Below are 19366 nucleotides of genomic sequence, written 5' to 3' on the forward strand. Positions count from 1 at the left end.
AAGGCGTTCTATGTTCTGCTATTCGTCTATTAAAATTTCTACCAGTTTGACCGATGTAAGTTTTTGGGCAGTTGTCACATTTAAGTTTGTATATACCACTGTGTAAGTGCTTTTTATTTTGGCTTTTTGTTGTTTTTAATATATTTGCCTAAGTAGTTGTTTGTTATGAAAGCTGGTGTTATTCCTTTTTTTTAAGTTTTTGGCTATTTTTGTTGATATTTTGTATGTATATGTAATTGAGCAGAAGGTACTGGGTTTTTCTCTGGTAGTGAAAATACTAATTTCAGGTCTTTCTTGTGTAGTTTTTGATTTAAAATTTTATTAAATGTTTGTTCGTTGTATCCATTGTTTACTGCTATTTGCTTAATGATATTTAATTCTGTCTCAAAGTTGTATTTTGAAATCGGAATTTCTGTTAATCTATGTAGCATACTATGATAGACTGCCAGTTTATGTTGTATGGGATAGGATAATGAATTGTGTATAGTCGTGTCAGTATGGGTAAGTTTATGAAATATGGAGAGGTCATGTTTGTTTTTAAATCTAAAAAAGTTATGGATTGATTTTGTTCTGTTTCTATTGTAAATTTAATGACTATGAAGTGAATTATTATACGATAAAAATTGGTTGAGTTGCCTGTTGGTTCCTGTGAAACATACCAGTTTCAGAGTCTTCGTATCTCTACCAATATAAAAACTGTTTTAATATCGGATGTTTCAAAATCTTTGTATCTAGATGATCCATAAAAATATCTGATAGCAATGGGCTTAGGGGATTGCCCATTATAAGTCGTGCACTATTATTTGTATATATTTGATTATTAAATTCAAAGTAGTCCTGGTTTATGCAAATTTCAAGAAGATGTAAAATTTCAGATGTAATGATTGGATTTGTAATATTTTGGACTAAAAGGTTTTTTACTAGAATAAAAGTTTCTGTAGGAGGAATACTAGGAAAAAGATTTTTTACGAAATTAATCTGGAGTTGTTAGCTAATTGAAAATGTTGTATTTTATTAACTAATTGTATTTTTTATGATAAATTTAGGTGAAAAATTTAGTGTGTTCTAAAATAATCTCTAACAGTTTTTTTGAAAGTTTATATGACGGAGCTGTATAAAATATATTATATATATAAATAATCAAAATATTGAAACGGTACACAAAGATCCGACAGAAAAGTATCAAAAACAAATTAAGCTAGCATTAGAAAATTCAAAATCAATAGTAAATCCAACAGAACAGAAATACCTCAATATCATGAACCTACAGCCTCCTAAATTATACTCTTATATTAAACTACACAAATCGGATCACCCAAAAGACCTGTAGTTTCTAGTTATACATTATAATTAGTTATAGATTATATAATAAATTTTGTGGAAGTTTTGAAAACAAAGTTTTCAGTGTTTTATTTTTTACATAAAATGAAAGATATTTAGATAGCGAGAAGTTTAGAAACTTCTGTAATAATATTGGTAAGTAGACCTGTGGAGATTTTCAAAGTAGAGTATTTCAAGTAAAAGTCTTAAGCTTTACAGATGTACAGGTTAAATTTTCATCGATGCAGAAATCTTTGAAGTCATGGAAGTGCCAGATAAAGCAGATACTGGAAAATACGATTGGGATAAGGTAATTATCTAAAATGTAATGTTTGCGTATAAATGAAGTAAACTGTAAATGAGCAACGAATAGTTTCAACCAGTATGGTTTTAGCGGGGAATAATTTGTTACTTTTCACAAAAAAATAAACGGTCTTTGTATTAGTCATAATTTACCTTAATTTTTATGAAAATCTATTTTACCCTTGGTCATTTTAAAGATGTTTTAAGATATATAAAAAATATCCTATAAGTTTTCCATAAAAAGCTTAATGTTATCCGGTGATTAAACATCATATATTTGGATTTTTGTATTCGAAGAATAAAAGTCTACTTTCGAACAGATAACTCCATGAATACTGTAATAATAATCAAAAACGAATTTCGTTGTTTTCTAAGCTTATTTATATATCCTAAAATGTTTGTAAAATAATAATATATATATATATATATATATATATATATATATATATATACATTTATATTTATTGACTTCTAGAAGGTAATTTGTATTTTGGTATGATGTTTAAGTGACCGATAAAGTTTGACAATACTTAAACGTACTGCATAAAAAGTTTTTCATTGTCATCATTAGTAATCAAAACAGATTTTGAATAACAATCAAATCGATTAACACTGATAGTGTCGATAAGATGTACCAAATAGAGCATTTTTCTAGACAGATATCTACTTAAACTTGACTTACGGAAATCCAAGTGGGACAAGATGATAGTTAAGTTTGGGCCCATCAATAATTTCGTTGGAGCAGTAATTGCATGTAAGAAAGTTTCATAATTGTATAACCGAAAATATTTCCACCTTTTTAATAAATAATTCATTTTACTATAACTATATATATATATATATATATATATATATATATATATATATATATATAACGTTTACTTATATATATATATATATATATATATATATATATATATATATATATATATATATATAGATATATTGAAATGATATTGTTTAAAAAAATTAATTTATAAGTTATATACTAGATAATTTTAGATATAACAAGTATTTGGTTATTTTAAGAAGTTAAATACTAGAGAATTTAATAAAAATATATTTATGTGAGGGCATTTTAAGAAATTAGCATATAATAATTGTAAAAAGTTGCATTTTAGTAGTTATGATTTTGTAGATATATTTAAGTGAGCCATGTGACTAGGCAACACACTATACCCTCCATTGCAAGTGTCATTTTAAGAATTTTACGAATATAAGTGGGGTTATAGTTGTTTAAAATGTGTAGTTTATTAAATTAGAATGTTAAGTTACTAATTTAATTATATATTCTGATCTGAAAAGCCTAAATGTAAACAAAATTATCAATAAAAAATGAACGAATTCTCCAGAATGCAGAATTTGACCATTGTTTACGGTCGAACATTCTCGAAATAATGATTATGGCGGTGGATCGAACAGATATTTTTTTCGAGAACATCTATATAGAAGTAATAGAACAAATTGGAACATGATCTCTTACCAGATGATTCTAGAATATCCAAAAAGATATAAATACCCGTGATTTGGATTCAAGATGGCAGTTTTTAGTCAGAGGTCAGGCCAGTTTATTATGAAAGTTAGTAGACACATTTAGTTAGTGAAGTAAATTGTTCAGAATTTTCAAGAAGTCAGTCAGAAAAGTTTAGTAAGAAATATGAAAGTTAGTTGGAGTCAGTGAATCAGTTACAAATAGTCAAATTGTTTAATATAGTGAGTTAAATGAAGATTAAAAATTATGTATATATTTAATGCACATTTATAATTATACACAAATAATTATTGAAGATTATAAAAGTATATTAGAAGAATATTGGATGGACATTGGAAGGAATTAAAATTATATTATGATTGGAGATTAGTATAAATCAACTTATAATAATTGGATATTGGTATATTGAAAAGAAGAATAAATATAAATGGTGTTTGCTGGTTTGCTTGGTGGTGTATAAATGCTGGTGAAGAAAACTATATCTTAAATTGGTAGAAGCTGATAATTGGAAAAAGTAATTTCACAAAAACAAGGATAACCGAAGTACGAAGACATTCAGTGATGATTAGAATCTATATAGTGGAAAACAGTTCATTTAGGCATTCAGTGAAAGAAAGGTACAAAATTTTGTTAATATAATTTAGTTAGTGTTATAACAATTTCAATTTTGAAGATAGTTTGTTTAAATTTTACATTGTCTATAGAATTTAATTAGTTTTATAAGAATATCAATTTAAAGATAGTTTATTTTAAATTTACATTGGCTAGGTTAGATATATATGTGTGTTTCATAATAGTTATAATAAAGATAATTTAAAAAAGTACTTACAAGCTAATTCTTTGAGAACCGCGATAAAAACCCTATATATTATATTATTAAAAATACTCATTGCTCATCATTCAAACAAACAATACATCATAACAATATATATATATATATATATATATATATATATATATATATATATATATATATATATATATATCTATATATATTATATGTATATATGTATATATAAATATATACGAGGTATGGGCACCTCATGTGCCCATACCATATGTCAAATGTCTTATCTATATATATATATATATATATATATATATATATATATATATATATATTCTTGGCTATTTATGCTCTTTCATGCATCTATGTACCCATACCATATGTCAAATGTCTTATCTCTATCCTTTCACTTGTTCTGTGTATTTGATACGTGCTTCGCCTAATTTCATTATTCAGTATATTATGCTCTAGTTTAGATATTCGTCACACTCTTGGGAGAAAATCCTTTTCTACTGCGTCTACCTTTGGCTTTGTTTTTCCGTCATCTGCTAGCATTCTTATTTATATGTCAATAATGGCTCTACAATTGCTCTGTAGATTTTTAATGTTATATAAATAGAAATTCGATTGGACCAAAGTAAAAAATTCAGAACACATATACTCTTTTGTCCCTGTTGAACTCTTCGTCGGACGTCACACTCAGATGAACCTTTTTCAGATATAACACTGTGCTTAAGTATTTATATTCTTCTTCTCTTTAAGTTCCATCTTCTATTAAAGGTTGGAAATCATCAAGGCTATGCGGACCCTGTTGACTGCCGCTCTAAATAGTTCTGCACTGCTGCATTAAAACGATTCTCTTAAGTTCTTAAGCCACGATATTCTTCGTCTTCCCACATTTTGCTTTTCTCGAATTTTGCCGTGCATAACAAACTGCAATATTAAGTATCTTTGCCCTCTCATAACATGGACTAAGTACTCAAGTTTTCTTCTTTTGATAGTCAATATTATTTGAGCTTAATTTCCTATTCTTTTAGTAACTTCTGTGTTTCACATTCTCTGAGTCCATGACTTTCGTAGGATTCTTCTGTAACACCAAAATTCAAAGGCGGACAACTTATTCAAATGCACTTGTTTTAATGTCCATGCTTCCAAGCCATAAAGAAGAGTTCTGAATACGTAACACCGAAGCATTCTTAGGGGTAGTCGTAATCTTTTTGTCTGTAGTCTTTGTAGTTTTGTAGTCTTTTTTGTTCTCTATATGTTAGTATGTCTGTTTCTATTGATGTTCTTTGCTTTATTTAGTCATTACTTATCCTATCCATTTTTGTTACTCCGCAGCATCTTCGCAGTCATTCCATCTCTGTTGCTACTATCTTACTGCTGTTTTTCTTGTTTATGATCCAATTTTCAGCCCCATATGTCATAATACTTCGCACTAATGTTTTATAAATCTATGTTTTTGTCTTCATATTTCAATACAACAAATCAATTTACAAGTTATTAAATAAAAAAGTCTTCCTTATGTGGGATTCGATCCAAGACAAGGATTTCCCCTCCTGGCCAGGCTAAATCTGCCTTAGATCTCACAATTGCTTCATCTAAGGTATGCCTACACTTGATTGGTCTGTTAGTCAGGATACGTATGGATCAGATCATTACCCAATCAGTATTACGCTTAATAACTATTATCACAATGATGCAATCACGTCTCCATTATATAGATGGTCTCAGAATGAGGCAAATTGGACCTTATATACAGCTGAAATAGAGAAATCATTTTCCAAGCCACCAAACTGCATCGATACCAACGGTATGTGTATATTTTTATTTGAACAGATTACGAATACTGCAAACAAAGCTTGCAAAATTCTAAGACCATCCTCAGATATATCATTCAAATCACCTAAATGGTGGGACGAGGAGTGCTGTGAGATATCGAATAAGAGAAAAATTGCATGCAAAAAGTGCAAACAAAATATGTGTCTGGCAAACTTTGTTGAATATCAAAAAATAAATGCTAAATGTAAACGAACCTTTAAACAGAAATGTAGAAACAGTTGGGCCAACTTCTGTCTTAATCTAAATACACAAACTCATCCAACTGAAATATGGGATAGAATTAAGAAAATTAAAAAAAATGAAAATCTGTATGTGCACGACGAAAATATCGTTGAAAATTTGTTTCATAAAATAGCTCCTTGCTATGTTGCTTTTCCAATATATCCCACTGAAGATAAATTTAAATCACATTTTTTGTCATCTCCTATTAGTATCAATGAACTAACTGTTAATATCAAGTATTCTAAGAGATCCTCCTCTGGGATTGATGGTATAAATTATGTATCTGATGATATATAACTTGCCTACAATAAATAGCACTTCAATTTCTCCGTGATATTTTTAACAATATTCTAATTAAAGGTGATAAATGTGATTTTTTGAAGCAGTGTCTTGTAATACCTATCCCAAAAGCTAATGATCTCAATGTCGTAAGACCAATATCTCACCTAAGAAGTCAGGTGTAGTATTTTTTTCGAGACACAGGTTAATAAAAGTTAGTACGTTAAAATTTTCCCAGCTGGAAATTCCTGTATATAACAGTTTTACATACCTAGGTGTTACCTTGGATTCAAAATTAACCTGGAACGGGCATATTAATTATTGCATTACAAAAAGTAAAAAAAGCCTTAATATCCTTAAGGCCCCAAATCGATACGATTGGGGAGCAGATCCGAAAATAAACTTATTATTTTACAGAGCGTATACCAGATCAATTTTGGACTACGGAAGCTTTTTCTATGGACCAGCGACAAAATCTCGTTTGGTTATATTGGATCGAATACAATACAAAGCTTTAAGGTTAGTCCTAGGAGCTTTCAAATCTACTCCCACATCAGCCCTTTTGGCAGAATGTAACGAGCCACCTTTACATTTAAGACGTCTATTTTTGGCAGAAAAATTGATTCTTTAATGCCAGTTTAATAATCAAAACAGCTTATTACAAAAAATATCTTGTCTCTCTGTTGAAAATAGAACAAACAAATGGTGGGCAAATAAAAATTCTCTAACTCTAGCTGTAGCCTTTTACATTTTATCACAATATTCATTCAATGGAGAAGGGATTCCATTCTTTGGCTCCAATTATGACGTACTATATGAATATAAAACTGTTGTAGTAATTCCTTCATCTGTTACAATTGTTCACGAAGATTTAGTAGTAAAGAACAAGCTGGAAGACTGTAAACATTCTTGTAAAATTATACAAATGACTCAAAATCGCCTGCTGGTGTTTCTGTGCCATATACATCGACAATATTCAAGATTATTTTCAGTACAAATTTAAATCAGATTGCTCAATATTCACAGCTGAATTGGTAGCTATTGTCAAGGCGTTGGATTGGATAGTTAATAGCACATTATATTTCGAACGATATATAATTTTATCTGAATCACAGTCCGTCTTTCTCGCATTAAGACACTTCTCCAAACACATATATACCAACAGACTAATTGTAGATGCGCTTGAAAAGCTAAGGATCCTAACTTTTCTAAAACGAAATGTTAACTTTGTGTGGGTTAAAGGTAACTCCAATATTCCAGGCAATGAAAAAGTAAACCATTTGGCTAAAGACGCTACTTTAGTGGGTATAGAATACAACGACTTGCCCAAATGGGATTTAGTTTCAGCTAGAAAGAAACATGTTAAGACTTAATTGGGGAATTGAATGGCAATCCTTTGCTAACAGTAGCAAAAATACATACTGCAGTATATATCCAACTCTTCCATCTATTCCCCCAAATGATAGAAACCCGATCTCTCGGAAAATTTATACTATGTACATTAGATGCCTTTTTGGACATGCTACAGTAAACGCTTACCTATATTTAAATTTAATATTTAAATAGTAAATAATTTAAAATGCCACAAGAAAATAGCTTCAGAACAATATTAAGAAACCGTTATGGGCACAGCGTTATTCAAAATTTTCGGAGATTGGAAATTCTATACAATAAAATAAAACTTTCCGAAATTGATATATGTGAATGTAATGGCAGTTATGATGAACTTAACCACTGGATGTTTCAATGTCGGTATAATCAAGAAGCCGTAAAATTTTTATTTCAAGCCATCTCCCAACAAAAAATCATACTCCCGCAGAACGTTGCTTCTATTCTCTATTTAGGTAGTCGAAATTAAACTATTAGATCGATTTTATGGGAATTTGTTAAACGTACCAAACGGAAAATCTAAGCTACCCTTTTCAGTGTTGTGTGAATCCGAAATGGTAGGACGTTAGTTGTTGTATTATCCATTGTCTTTCCTTATATGTCATTTACCTTTAGCCGTTGCCTGTATTGTTTGTGTTAAAAAAAGTCGCTATGAAGGGCACCTTAGCGTGAAGTGTGTGTTCCTGTTCAATCCTTTTTGTATAGTCACCCAATAGTGTTTTCATTGGGGAGGTTAGGAAATTGAGTGAATGGACGAACGGTTAAGAAATTGTCATGAATTTAAAGGAAGTGTAGGAGTTAATTGTTTCTACGTATTCAACCAATTGTCTGGCTAAATATGTCTTGAACTTGAGGCCAAAAAAAATTGAATTTGATAAAATTTATGAAACTTTCTGCTAAAAATAATTCTATAAAATCTAAATTAAGTCTTTTTATTTTTAGTGGGAGTGAAAGCCTTCATGCTCGGCACAGCTGTCAGCTGGTCTTCACCGGTCATACCAAAGCTACAAAACCTGACGGACGATAATCCGTTTGGTAGGGTGGTGACTACGACTGAAATTTCCTGGATGACATCTTCGATGGTACTTGGATGTTGCGTAGGTTGTTGGATATTTGCGTATATGACCAATGTTTTAGGAAGAAGATTTTCCATATGTTTCGTCGGAGTTCCGATACTTACTAGTTACTTATTGATGGCAATATTTAGAAGCATTCCGGTATATTATGTCGCTAGATTTATAACAGGCATAGGCTTAGGAGGCGGAAACGTTGTACAAATAACTTTTGTAACTGAAATAGCGAGTAAAAATAACAGAGGTTTTGCTTCTACAGTTGCAGGTATGATGCTGGGTATAGGAGCTTTGGCCAGTTATTGTATTGGGCCATGGGTTTCAGTTACAACTTTGAACATCATTTTAGCTATCAATCCCGTACTTGCTATTTTGATAGCGTTCTTGTTTTGTGAAGAAACGCCGTACTACTATCTTATGAAGAATCAGGAAAGTTTAGCTAGAAACGCTTTAAAAATATACAGAAATCCAGGCACAAACATTGATGAAGAAATTAAAGAGATAAAGGAGAAAATAGAGGAACAAAACTCTGGAAAATTAATAGAAGTGTTTAAAACTAAATCTTTCAAAAAAAGTTTTATTACAGCTAATACTTTGCTTATTTTTCAACAGTTTACTGGTATTAATGGTATAACTATGTACAGTCAAACCATATTTCATAGAACGGGCTCAACTTTATCTCCCGCAATTTGTTCAATTATTCTCGGAGCTCTTAATTTGGCTAGTGGTTCCATAGCTCCGTTTGTGGCCGAAAGATTTACTAGAAGATTTCTTTTAATACTTTCAGCCTTAGGAATGATTATTTGTGAGTCCATATTGGGAATATATTGTGTTTTAGACGATGCAGGAAAATTGTCGTCTTCATTAAAATTTTTACCAATTGTTTGCTTAGCCGGTTTCATGTTCACATACAATTTTGGAGTCGGCCCTCTTTGCTGGGTCGTTGGCAGCGAAATATATATTACAAGAGTAAAAGCATTCGCTATGTCCTTCTCGGTATTTATTTACTATATTATAGGATTCTTTATCGCTCAGTACTTTAATCCAGTAACTGAGGCTATTGGAATAGGAGCTGTGTTCTTTATTTTTGCTGGTTGTTGCAGTGGATTTATTTTATTTGTGGTATTCTATGTTATCGAAACCAGTGCTAAAACATTGGAGGAAATCCAAGATGAATTAAATCGATAGAAAGTAAAACGTATATTGGACAAATACGGTTAAAGCAATGATGTTACTCAGAGAATCGAGAGTGTGATTCTAACTTTTAATAAGGGAAAGTTTTTACAATAAAATTTGTCATCTATGTTCCGGTAACTAAAGTAAAAGTAACTAAATATTAGACCATGTTAAGCCCTATATCCCTCACAAAGAACTGATATACCAAGTAGATAACTTTCATTTTAACAACACAAACGTCATTTAAGTATCCTTTTAAACATTTGGCATCTTTAAACTCTCTTATTTACTATTTGGTTAACTAACATAATACGGAAATTATACTTAAGACGACAATTATACATAACTATATTTTATTTATAATTTATATATTTTACTTTTGACCATATAAGGCTTTAAGATTTATTTTCAGTCTTTTCAATTGCGTTCCTGAGACGATTTTATTAGAGGATGGTTGTCGATAAAATAACAATAACAATTGTATGTGATTGATCCTGAAAAAGAGAGTACAATCAATTATATCAAATCATGATAGATATTAGAATTCTCCTGCTAGTAATTCCACTGTAAATTACGAGAAAAAATCATTTCTGTTTTATTCAAAACCATTGAAAACTATTCCGATTGTCATGTTCATTGCCCTATGCATGTTTACATAACGAATATTCTATTTTAAATATAAGAGTCATGTTCATTTATTCCAACATTTAAAGATCTTGATTATCAAAATGAAAATTTATGCACAAGTCTTTTATAAACACAATCCTTAATTGTTTCCTATTTTTTGTGTTATCTCCTTTTAAATAAAATAGATTTTAAAGGGTTGATTGTTTTGAATGTTAGTATGATATTATTTTTATTTCTTTGTAAATGATAAAGAATAATCATGTATACTAAAACACATAATTTTTTCTTATTTAAAAATGTAGGTATTTTCTTTAGAACAAGAAATTTTGATTGATAGATGATATTTATGATTTAACGATCCCATTTGAAATATTTGTGTTGGGACTTGAATTTTAATTAAAATATGCGGTAATGTGTAGAAATTTACTGTATAATTTTATTTATATCCAGTATTATAATAAATTGTCATGTTTTCTTAAAGAATCTGATTATGTACATACATTAAATTATATTTTGTAAAAACAAACGAAATAAATATACTGTTACTTACAATGTATTATGTTCTACCCATTTTATCTTTCCAGCAAGGAACGACTAAGAGTTGAATAAAACGAATCTCATAATGGCAGATCAATGCTGGTATATAGACGGCTTTAAAAGCGCGAAAGGAGTCGCAGCTGGCATATATGGAGGGAAGCCAAGCCTAAGGCTAGGTGAGAGCCGAGGTAATCACTGTAATATCTTCTAAGCCAAAATTTATACTACAGAGAAGAACGCCTGCAAGAACTTATAAGAGGTGAACTGCAGAAAGATCTATAAAAATTATATCTGATAGCCAGGCGGCATTAAAGGTACTGGAATCGAATAGAATTGAATCCAATTTAGTTTGGAATTGTCACTGACAACTGACACTGTTAGAGTGTTGTTTAATATCACTTCATAGAGCGTTTTCGTGGCTTGTTTACCCTTGCTATTTTTATTTCGATATGTTTCATACAAGTAAAATATTTATAATACTGAATATAATAATAAATACTTAACTTACAACTCTAAAAAATAGTCTCTTTTTCTAAACTTAGGTTTAAATCAGCAACCTCGGATCCAATAGATAAGTATTCGATTTTACTCATATTTATCTTGAGTGCCCATATCTCATATTCTTACTTTAATATTCTTCTAATAGTACCCTATAATATACAAGCATGGTACAATGAATACAGAAGGTATGATATTGCGCATGACATTTGACAGCTGGCCCAGGAGTGTGACGTAGTCAAGACCGCTCGAACCACCTCGAACCCATTATTACAGCTTAACGTACTATCTATTTTGTACTAGCTATTTTGAAATTATGGTAAAAAAATGACCGCTCAAACCACCTCGAACCCATTATTACAGTTTAACGTACTATCTATTTTGTACCAGCTATTTTGAAATTATGGTCAAAAAATGATGAAATTTTTTTTAAATGTTTTGTTTTGGTTATAATTGAATAAAAAATATATTTTCAGTAGCATAAAACCTTTACTTTTCCTAGGGATTCAGGCGAAATATTTATTTTTGTTTTCATACATATACTAATAATATAAGCTTTTTTCTGTATGCAAATCCTTAGAAATTTAAAAATTTTCTGCAGAGGAAATACTGTGAATAAGTAAATAGTAGTAGATTTGCGTATTCTGTTTCACTGTCACTCATTTCCCAGCAGTTTTACTGAAATAAAAACAAAATAGATTACAATAAAGAAAAATCTGTTTTACAATTCAATAGGGTATTTTAGACGAGTTATAATGAAATTTAGTAAAATAAAAAATATACACATTACTATAACCTACCGATTATTATATGCAAAATTTACTTATCAAACAATATAATAATATAAAAATAAGGCACAAATAAGTTCAAACGCAAAACACAATAAATATCAACTTCAGACTACTTTACACCGGCAAGACAAAAGGCTTGTATAAAAACAAAAGTTCGACGATAATATCGGTTATGTGCAAATTGCAAGTTACGAGATAATAAATATATTTTAAAGAAACTCAATACTGACTAAGTCATCTATTTTATATTAGAAAAATAATTTAGATATATGCTTACATAAATGTCTCTTTATACAAATATATACACGTCGCAAGTGAATATTCCACATCTTTATGAACCATGGCTGTTAAAAATAGGTGCTTTTAAAAACATTTGGATAAACTGAGTGATGTGCATAGTTACGCAACTAGAAAAAACTCCATTATAATATCTTTCATTTTATAGATTAACGAAGACCCAGAATTCATATGAATATATCAGTTCAAAGTTTTTTAACATGTTACTGCAAAATTGTTGTTATTTTTTTAGACAGCAACCTTAAATGGTTCTTTCATATCGATTTGTTAAGTAAGAAACTAGCCTCAGCCTGCTATGCAATTTGCAATAAGAACTGCTTCGGAAGAAATCAATTTAGCATCTTCCAGAATAAGATATTTTTCTTTGTTAAATCATGTAATCATTATTATAAACAATACCAATATAATTTTATGTTTGAATATTACAAAGGATGTCATTTAAAATGTGCAATATTGTGTGACCTCACTACACTACAATATTCGATGGCCAACTAGCTCATCCGATCTAAATAAAGTTGACTTTATTATTATTTATTTTGATTTTGTGTTTTGTTCAGTAGGTATATACGTACAAATTTTGTGTACCTTCATTACCAGTTTTTTGTATCTTTTTAAACATCTGAAATATCGAACTCTCGAGTATAAGTTAATTAACCTGCACCTACGTCATCGAGCAAAAAGACAAAAGAGGGAATGTAAAGGTAGTGGGGGCAAAAATATTGTTAGACAAGAAGTGCCATCTTGAGAGGCCAAATTAAACAAGGAAAGAGAGTCTTTCCTTGTTTAAGAAATCAAATTTAGTTGGGTTATGTTATTATGTGTCCCAACTGTCACATGAAATCTTATTTATATTGAAGTTTTTTAACAATTATTTCACATTTTAGACTGTTATCGTTAATATTTAATTAAAATTTTCTCGTCTAAGACACATTCTGAAAACTATTTTATAGCTACTGTTAATAAGTGTCGGAAAATTTAAATTTGGCGCATTCGCATTTCCGGATATGTCCGCCATCAGAGGCCACTTTTTTGGTCGCCTTTTCATTACGATTAGATTCCCTCTTTTGTCTTTTTGCTCGATGACCTACGTGTAATAAAAGATAATTAAAAACTTGTTTTATAAAGGATATCTATGTTAACAAAATAACTGTACCTAAAATCAATAAATTTAAATTAACTTCAAAATTTTATTTATGATTAAAATATTATAATATCATAATTTTATCATCTCTTTATAATTACTATAATTAAATTAGCCAAATTATATAAAAAACTTAAAATTAAAAGTCTTTCCTATACTACATTCAAATGTTGCGGGAATAAGCGTTCTTGACTACTTCATGCGCGAAAGCGAACCGATTTTGGAACATTATGTATCATACCTTGTGTATTCATTGTACCATGATGATATACAAGAAGTGTTTTGACTTTGTTAGGGCCTCAAATATTTCGCTATTCAATATAGGTGGGCTCGGTTCATGTTCCTTTACTGTTAGCTCGAATATGTTATTGTCACTAAAGAGTTTGTCTATATCTTTCGTCCATACTTCTTGACTTCTGCTTGATTATCGTCTTTATGTAATACAACTTAAGAATATTTACTCGATTCTTTGTAACTTCCTATCCCTGTAAATTCTTTTAATTTTTCTGGACATGTTAAGTAAATCATCTCTGAATTGCAGCTGCTTGATTTCAATACATCTTCTTTGTATCTTTAGGGGAAGGGGGGGGGGGGCGGGGAATGTCGACCGCAGGATAATATCGATCACTCTCAAATTTCATCTAATTGACGTCGCAGGGCAAAACGAATGCGCACATGAACTCATCAACAACAGGTGGTGCACTGGCCACTTAGTCGTTTTTCATACGCCATAGGCACTTAATGTCTAGTAAATTTTTGTTTTGCGGAAAATTTTTATAAGATTCTACAATCGTATTTTAAGGTAAGGGCTCCTTTATTAGCTTAAGTTAGCATTTTAGTATTCACAATGCATGAAAACATATTTCTAGAATGCACATATCACAAAATCATGTAATTTCAGATTAAGTATTTTCTAAAGAAGTTCATGTCAACAATGAGCACACTTTCGGATAAAATCGACCATAGTGGTCGATTTTACCCCAACGTGATCGCTATTACTCTAATTGTAATAGGTCTCAGTTGATGTTATTTATTTTAGATGCCATGAACATATCACAGAAAAACAACACGGTCCTCATGGTGCGAAGAGGCGATGGAAAGAGCCCTCATCGATACAGCTGACAAAATACTTTCGATAAGAGGAACATCCAAGTTATACAACATCCCTTATGGAACATTGCAAGACCAATTAGGAGGTCGTTTCGAGGACGAAAGAATTACACTAGGGCGAAGAGCTGTCTTTACCAAGGAAGAGGAATCCGAATTTGTATCTAGAATTTTAGAACTGTCGAAGGCGTTTTTTGGCCTTACGTCCCGTACCATATTAAACATCAATTTAATATGGCAAAGAAAATGTGTGGAAAAGACTGGTTTTATTCATTTATGCACCGTCATCCAGAGCTCAGCTTGCGTAAACCAGAAGCAACAAGTTTGAGTAGAATTACTGCTTTTAATCGTGGAGAACTAAAGATATTTTACAAAAACTTGGCAACTTTATGTGATCGTTACAAATTTTAATGTCATAAAACTTTAAATGTTGATGAGACGGGTATCAGTAATGTTTATATTCCCTGTAAAATTGTTGCTACCAAAGGCCAGAAACAAGTTGGTGCAATTATCAGTGGTGAACGAGGACAAACCACGACGCTAGTATGCGCTTTCAGTGCCTCAGGTCAATATATTCCACCTGTTTATTTATAGAAGAAATCGAATGAAAGAAGGTTTCGACAAAAACAGTCCTATTGGGCAATATACAGATGTTCCAAATCAGGGTGGATAACGGAATAACTTTTCTTGGAATGGTTGAAACATTTTCAGAGGCATGTTAACGCTTCTAAAGACCATTCAGTTCTTTTAGTGCAAGATAACCACACAACGCATTCAAGTCTGGCTTCCTACAAGTTTTGTCGCGATACCGGAATAAATCTCCTTTCACTGCCACCGCACACCTCCTACCGTCTCCAGCCTCTAGATATCACGTTTTTTTCTCCATTCAAGACAGCTTACTACCAAAAATGTGACAAGTATATAAAATAAAAAAAAATATGAGAAAATCAATACAACAGACTTGCGGAACTTGTTGAAAATGCCTTTAATATGGCTGTGTTTGTTGAGAAGGCTGTAAATGGTTTTCGAACCACAGCAATCTTTCCCTTCAATCCCGATGTTTTTTCCCAGGAAATACGGAAGGTTTTATACCCAATGCTAGTCTTATATTTTCTTCGACAAAAAAAAACTGATGATTACCACGGAAATATGGACGCCGATATTTTTGAACATTGGTTTGATGAAAAATTATTAAAAAATCTGGAAAATCCGTCATTAATAGCCTTAGACAATGCTTCATATCACACCAGAGAGGAGAAAAAGTTTCCCACAAGCAGCTGGAAAAAAGAAGACTTAAGAAAATGGCTGTCGGAGAAAAATATAGAACACAAACATCTGGTTTTAAAAGCTGAATTATTAAATAAGTGCAAAGGACACATTACTGAGAAAAAATTTGTCGTTGACCAAATGGCACTAAAATATGGTCATGAGGTCCTAAGACTATTACCATATCACTGCCAGTACAATCCAATTGAATTGGTTTAGGGCACCACTAAAAACTACTATGATAAACATCCATGTAAGACCACCGACGAAGCCAGCGTTTTACAACTCTGGCAAGATGCACTAAACCAAGTCAATGAGGAACAATGGCGGAAATGTATTCAGCATACTGAAAAAAAATTTTAGAGTCATATGAAATAGCACAAGTTATTGATAAAGTAAGACCTTTAATTATTCGTAATGATGAAGATTAGAAGACGTAGGTAGAAAAATTAACACAAAAGGGTACCAACCACCAAAAAAAAAAAAAACAAAACAAAAATAAAACAAAAACCGCATGCAGGAGAGAGCCAAAGGCACGCCGCAGGACGCTCTTGAATGCAAGCACTAAAAAAATTAGATTAGCAAGTAAGGTAGATTAAGGACATGACTGGACGAATGACTGGGTATTAGACGACGGATGAAAGGATTCGATGCTTGCTCGCTCAGCAAATGGGCTAACCACTTGAATGTAAATACACGGAAATCTCCCATTGCCTGACGGGGGATACCGCGAAATAGTCGAGACCTGGCTCCAAAGACCAGGAGGCGGAGGAAAGCAGGGGCTGGTTGTACTGCAGGAGGACAACCTACCTCGGTGGGTTTGGGAAGGTGTGTGTGGGAAGTAGGAATAAGTCTTTGTTTTATATAGATATATATTTTTATAGATATATTTATAAAATACATAAAAATAAAAATTTAATACAAAATTTTTGAACACCCAGTATTAACATTGGCAAATTTTTTTATGCTTAAATAAAAATAGAGTTTAGTACACGCTGAAAAAGAATTTTTGTTTTTTCAGCATAAATATTAACCACAATATTAATTTTTGAATTTGTGAAGTTTTGAAGTTCCGGTACAACCGGAAGTGCTAGAAGAATGCAAATATTTAAAAAATGAAGAATGCTTTGCATAACCCATTATTCCAAGTTTACAGAAACCAGTGACAACCAGAACTTTGAAAACTTTTAACCAACATGTTGCGTGAATGACCCATTTACATTATGAAATTCAATTATTATAAAATATAATACAAAGTTATTTTATTAAAAAAATCCCTAATGTCGTATTATCAAATTAAAAAAACCGTACATTTTTAATTTGAGAACCGCTGACTACCTGAGGCAAATCTGAACAGATCCTTTTATCACTTATTCGACAGGCTAAAACGATCCTACTATATTGCAACTCCTTTCATTGCTCATTTGTGTTTTTCACTCCACTATAAATTAATATTTATAATAATAGAGTATATTTTTATTCCAGTAGAGTGGTAGAGTATCCATTGTATTTGACTTTTTTTTACTCTGTGTGTTTCTTGATCTTTGTGATTAAACCATTTTATGTTTATGTAGCGACGTGCAGGACATATATCTTTTTCCTTCTTGTAGTCCGTTTTTTACCTTGTGTTGCCATTAAAAAATCCATCCTGTTTAGATTCAGGTCTCTGGTCCAGTGAAAGTATTTTCTTTTTACTCTGAGTAGGATAATTTCAAGATCTAATAATATTCCACTATTATCTAGCTTTAGAACCAGCAAAATGACACTGGAATTACCAATTCTATTTAATGATCACGCAACTGGAGTTATGATACAGATATGACAGATAGAATTTTTTAAATAGTTTTATTTGAATAGTTTGATATCAGCGTTTGACTTAAAGACCGAAAAAGATAAAACAATGTATTTATTTAAACAAATTTGTGATATTTTACTAATTAGAGATTAGAAAATTAAGACGCCACTAAAATCAATTTGAAATTAGTAAAGATTTCATCACTTGTACTTATAACGCAACAAAATACTAAAACTTAAAATATAGTAGATAATAATAGTTAACAATTTATAACAGTAATTTTTTATATCAATTTAAATAAATTATAGCAAGTGCTAGATATTTGTAAATACTAATTGAAAATTTGAAAAAATGATTATAAGAATCTGAAAATATTCTTAATAATATGATAAAAATAGTTAAAATGTTATTATAGTTCAGTCGTAAGAGATTTAAGCTCTAAAAATCATACGATTAAAAGAAGTTTTGTCAATGTCAATTTTGGGACCCCAAAAATATGCAAAAAGTTTACCACGATTTACCACGAATGTGTACCCCGTAGTTAAAAATTTTTCAGATAAGAAATGTAGCTGAGATCATTTTCAACAAAAATGTTTATGAGCACTTTTTTTGTAGAATATATCGTTTTCTCAGAAAGAACGGTTGAAGCGACCGACGATGTTGAAAGATAGCTAAACGCGTGAAATTAATTTTAAATAAACTTAAACTAAAATCAACTCGACGGTAAAAATTCGATATCTTTTGACCAGAGTGTCCTATCGACAAATATCAAAGTGCGTTTTAAAGGTGAAGAGTGCAGTTTTTATATGCATGGAAAGATTCGAACTTGGATTTGAGGTTCGAATCTGTTTGTAAAGGCCCCTTTGTCCGCTTCTTGTCGGTCGACGATGATAAGTTTAATAAAGTTGAAGTTGTGAAGTAAAAGTGTTGATTTATTGACAGCTACTGGTAATTACACAATATGATGTTCATTAGATAACTACTTATGATTGACTGTACTCAAATGAACTCAAATCCCCAATTTATAATCTCACAAATATTTCATACCTAAGCATCGAGGTTAATGCTTCTTATCATACCATACCAACAAACTTTGCTTACACTACAATTTAATCTACGCCTTAATTGCGACACTTAGGAAGTTCAATTAGAAAATATATTATTCGTCAATTTATTTAGTTGTAGGTAAATGAACTAATTATTAAAATATTATACGATATGGTTTTACAATGTCACTTATACACGATGAAACTATAATAGATTAAGAAGTTAAGAATAATGTGAGATTACAAATTAAGGGGATAATTTGTGATTGAACAATGCAATATTTGTATTTTGCCTCAAATAAAGTAATTTTCTATAAATCTGTTACAACAAATAAAAGTTGCGTGATTTTTGCCATTTTTTACGATTCTCATATTCTCATT

General features: G+C 30.8%; 1 protein-coding gene across 2 annotated transcripts; it reads left to right on the forward strand.

Moving 5' to 3' along the window:
* Window positions 1–435: 435 nt before the first annotated feature.
* On the forward strand, window positions 436–9952 carry LOC140438352 (facilitated trehalose transporter Tret1-2 homolog). Of its 2 annotated transcripts, none has more exons than XM_072528027.1 (2): window positions 436–501; window positions 8577–9952. In XM_072528027.1, the coding sequence occupies exons 1-2, from the start codon at window positions 498–500 to the stop codon at window positions 9890–9892; spliced, it is 1320 nt and encodes a 439-aa protein (XP_072384128.1). In that variant the 5' UTR covers window positions 436–497; the 3' UTR covers window positions 9893–9952. The 2 variants fall into 2 exon arrangements, with proteins under 2 accessions (XP_072384128.1, XP_072384127.1); XM_072528026.1 differs by lacking the exon at window positions 436–501 and adding an exon at window positions 2266–2377.
* Window positions 9953–19366: the final 9414 nt, after the last annotated feature.

The sequence above is a fragment of the Diabrotica undecimpunctata genome, chromosome 4 (assembly GCF_040954645.1).
Source record: "Diabrotica undecimpunctata isolate CICGRU chromosome 4, icDiaUnde3, whole genome shotgun sequence".
NCBI lineage: Eukaryota > Metazoa > Arthropoda > Insecta > Coleoptera > Chrysomelidae > Diabrotica > Diabrotica undecimpunctata.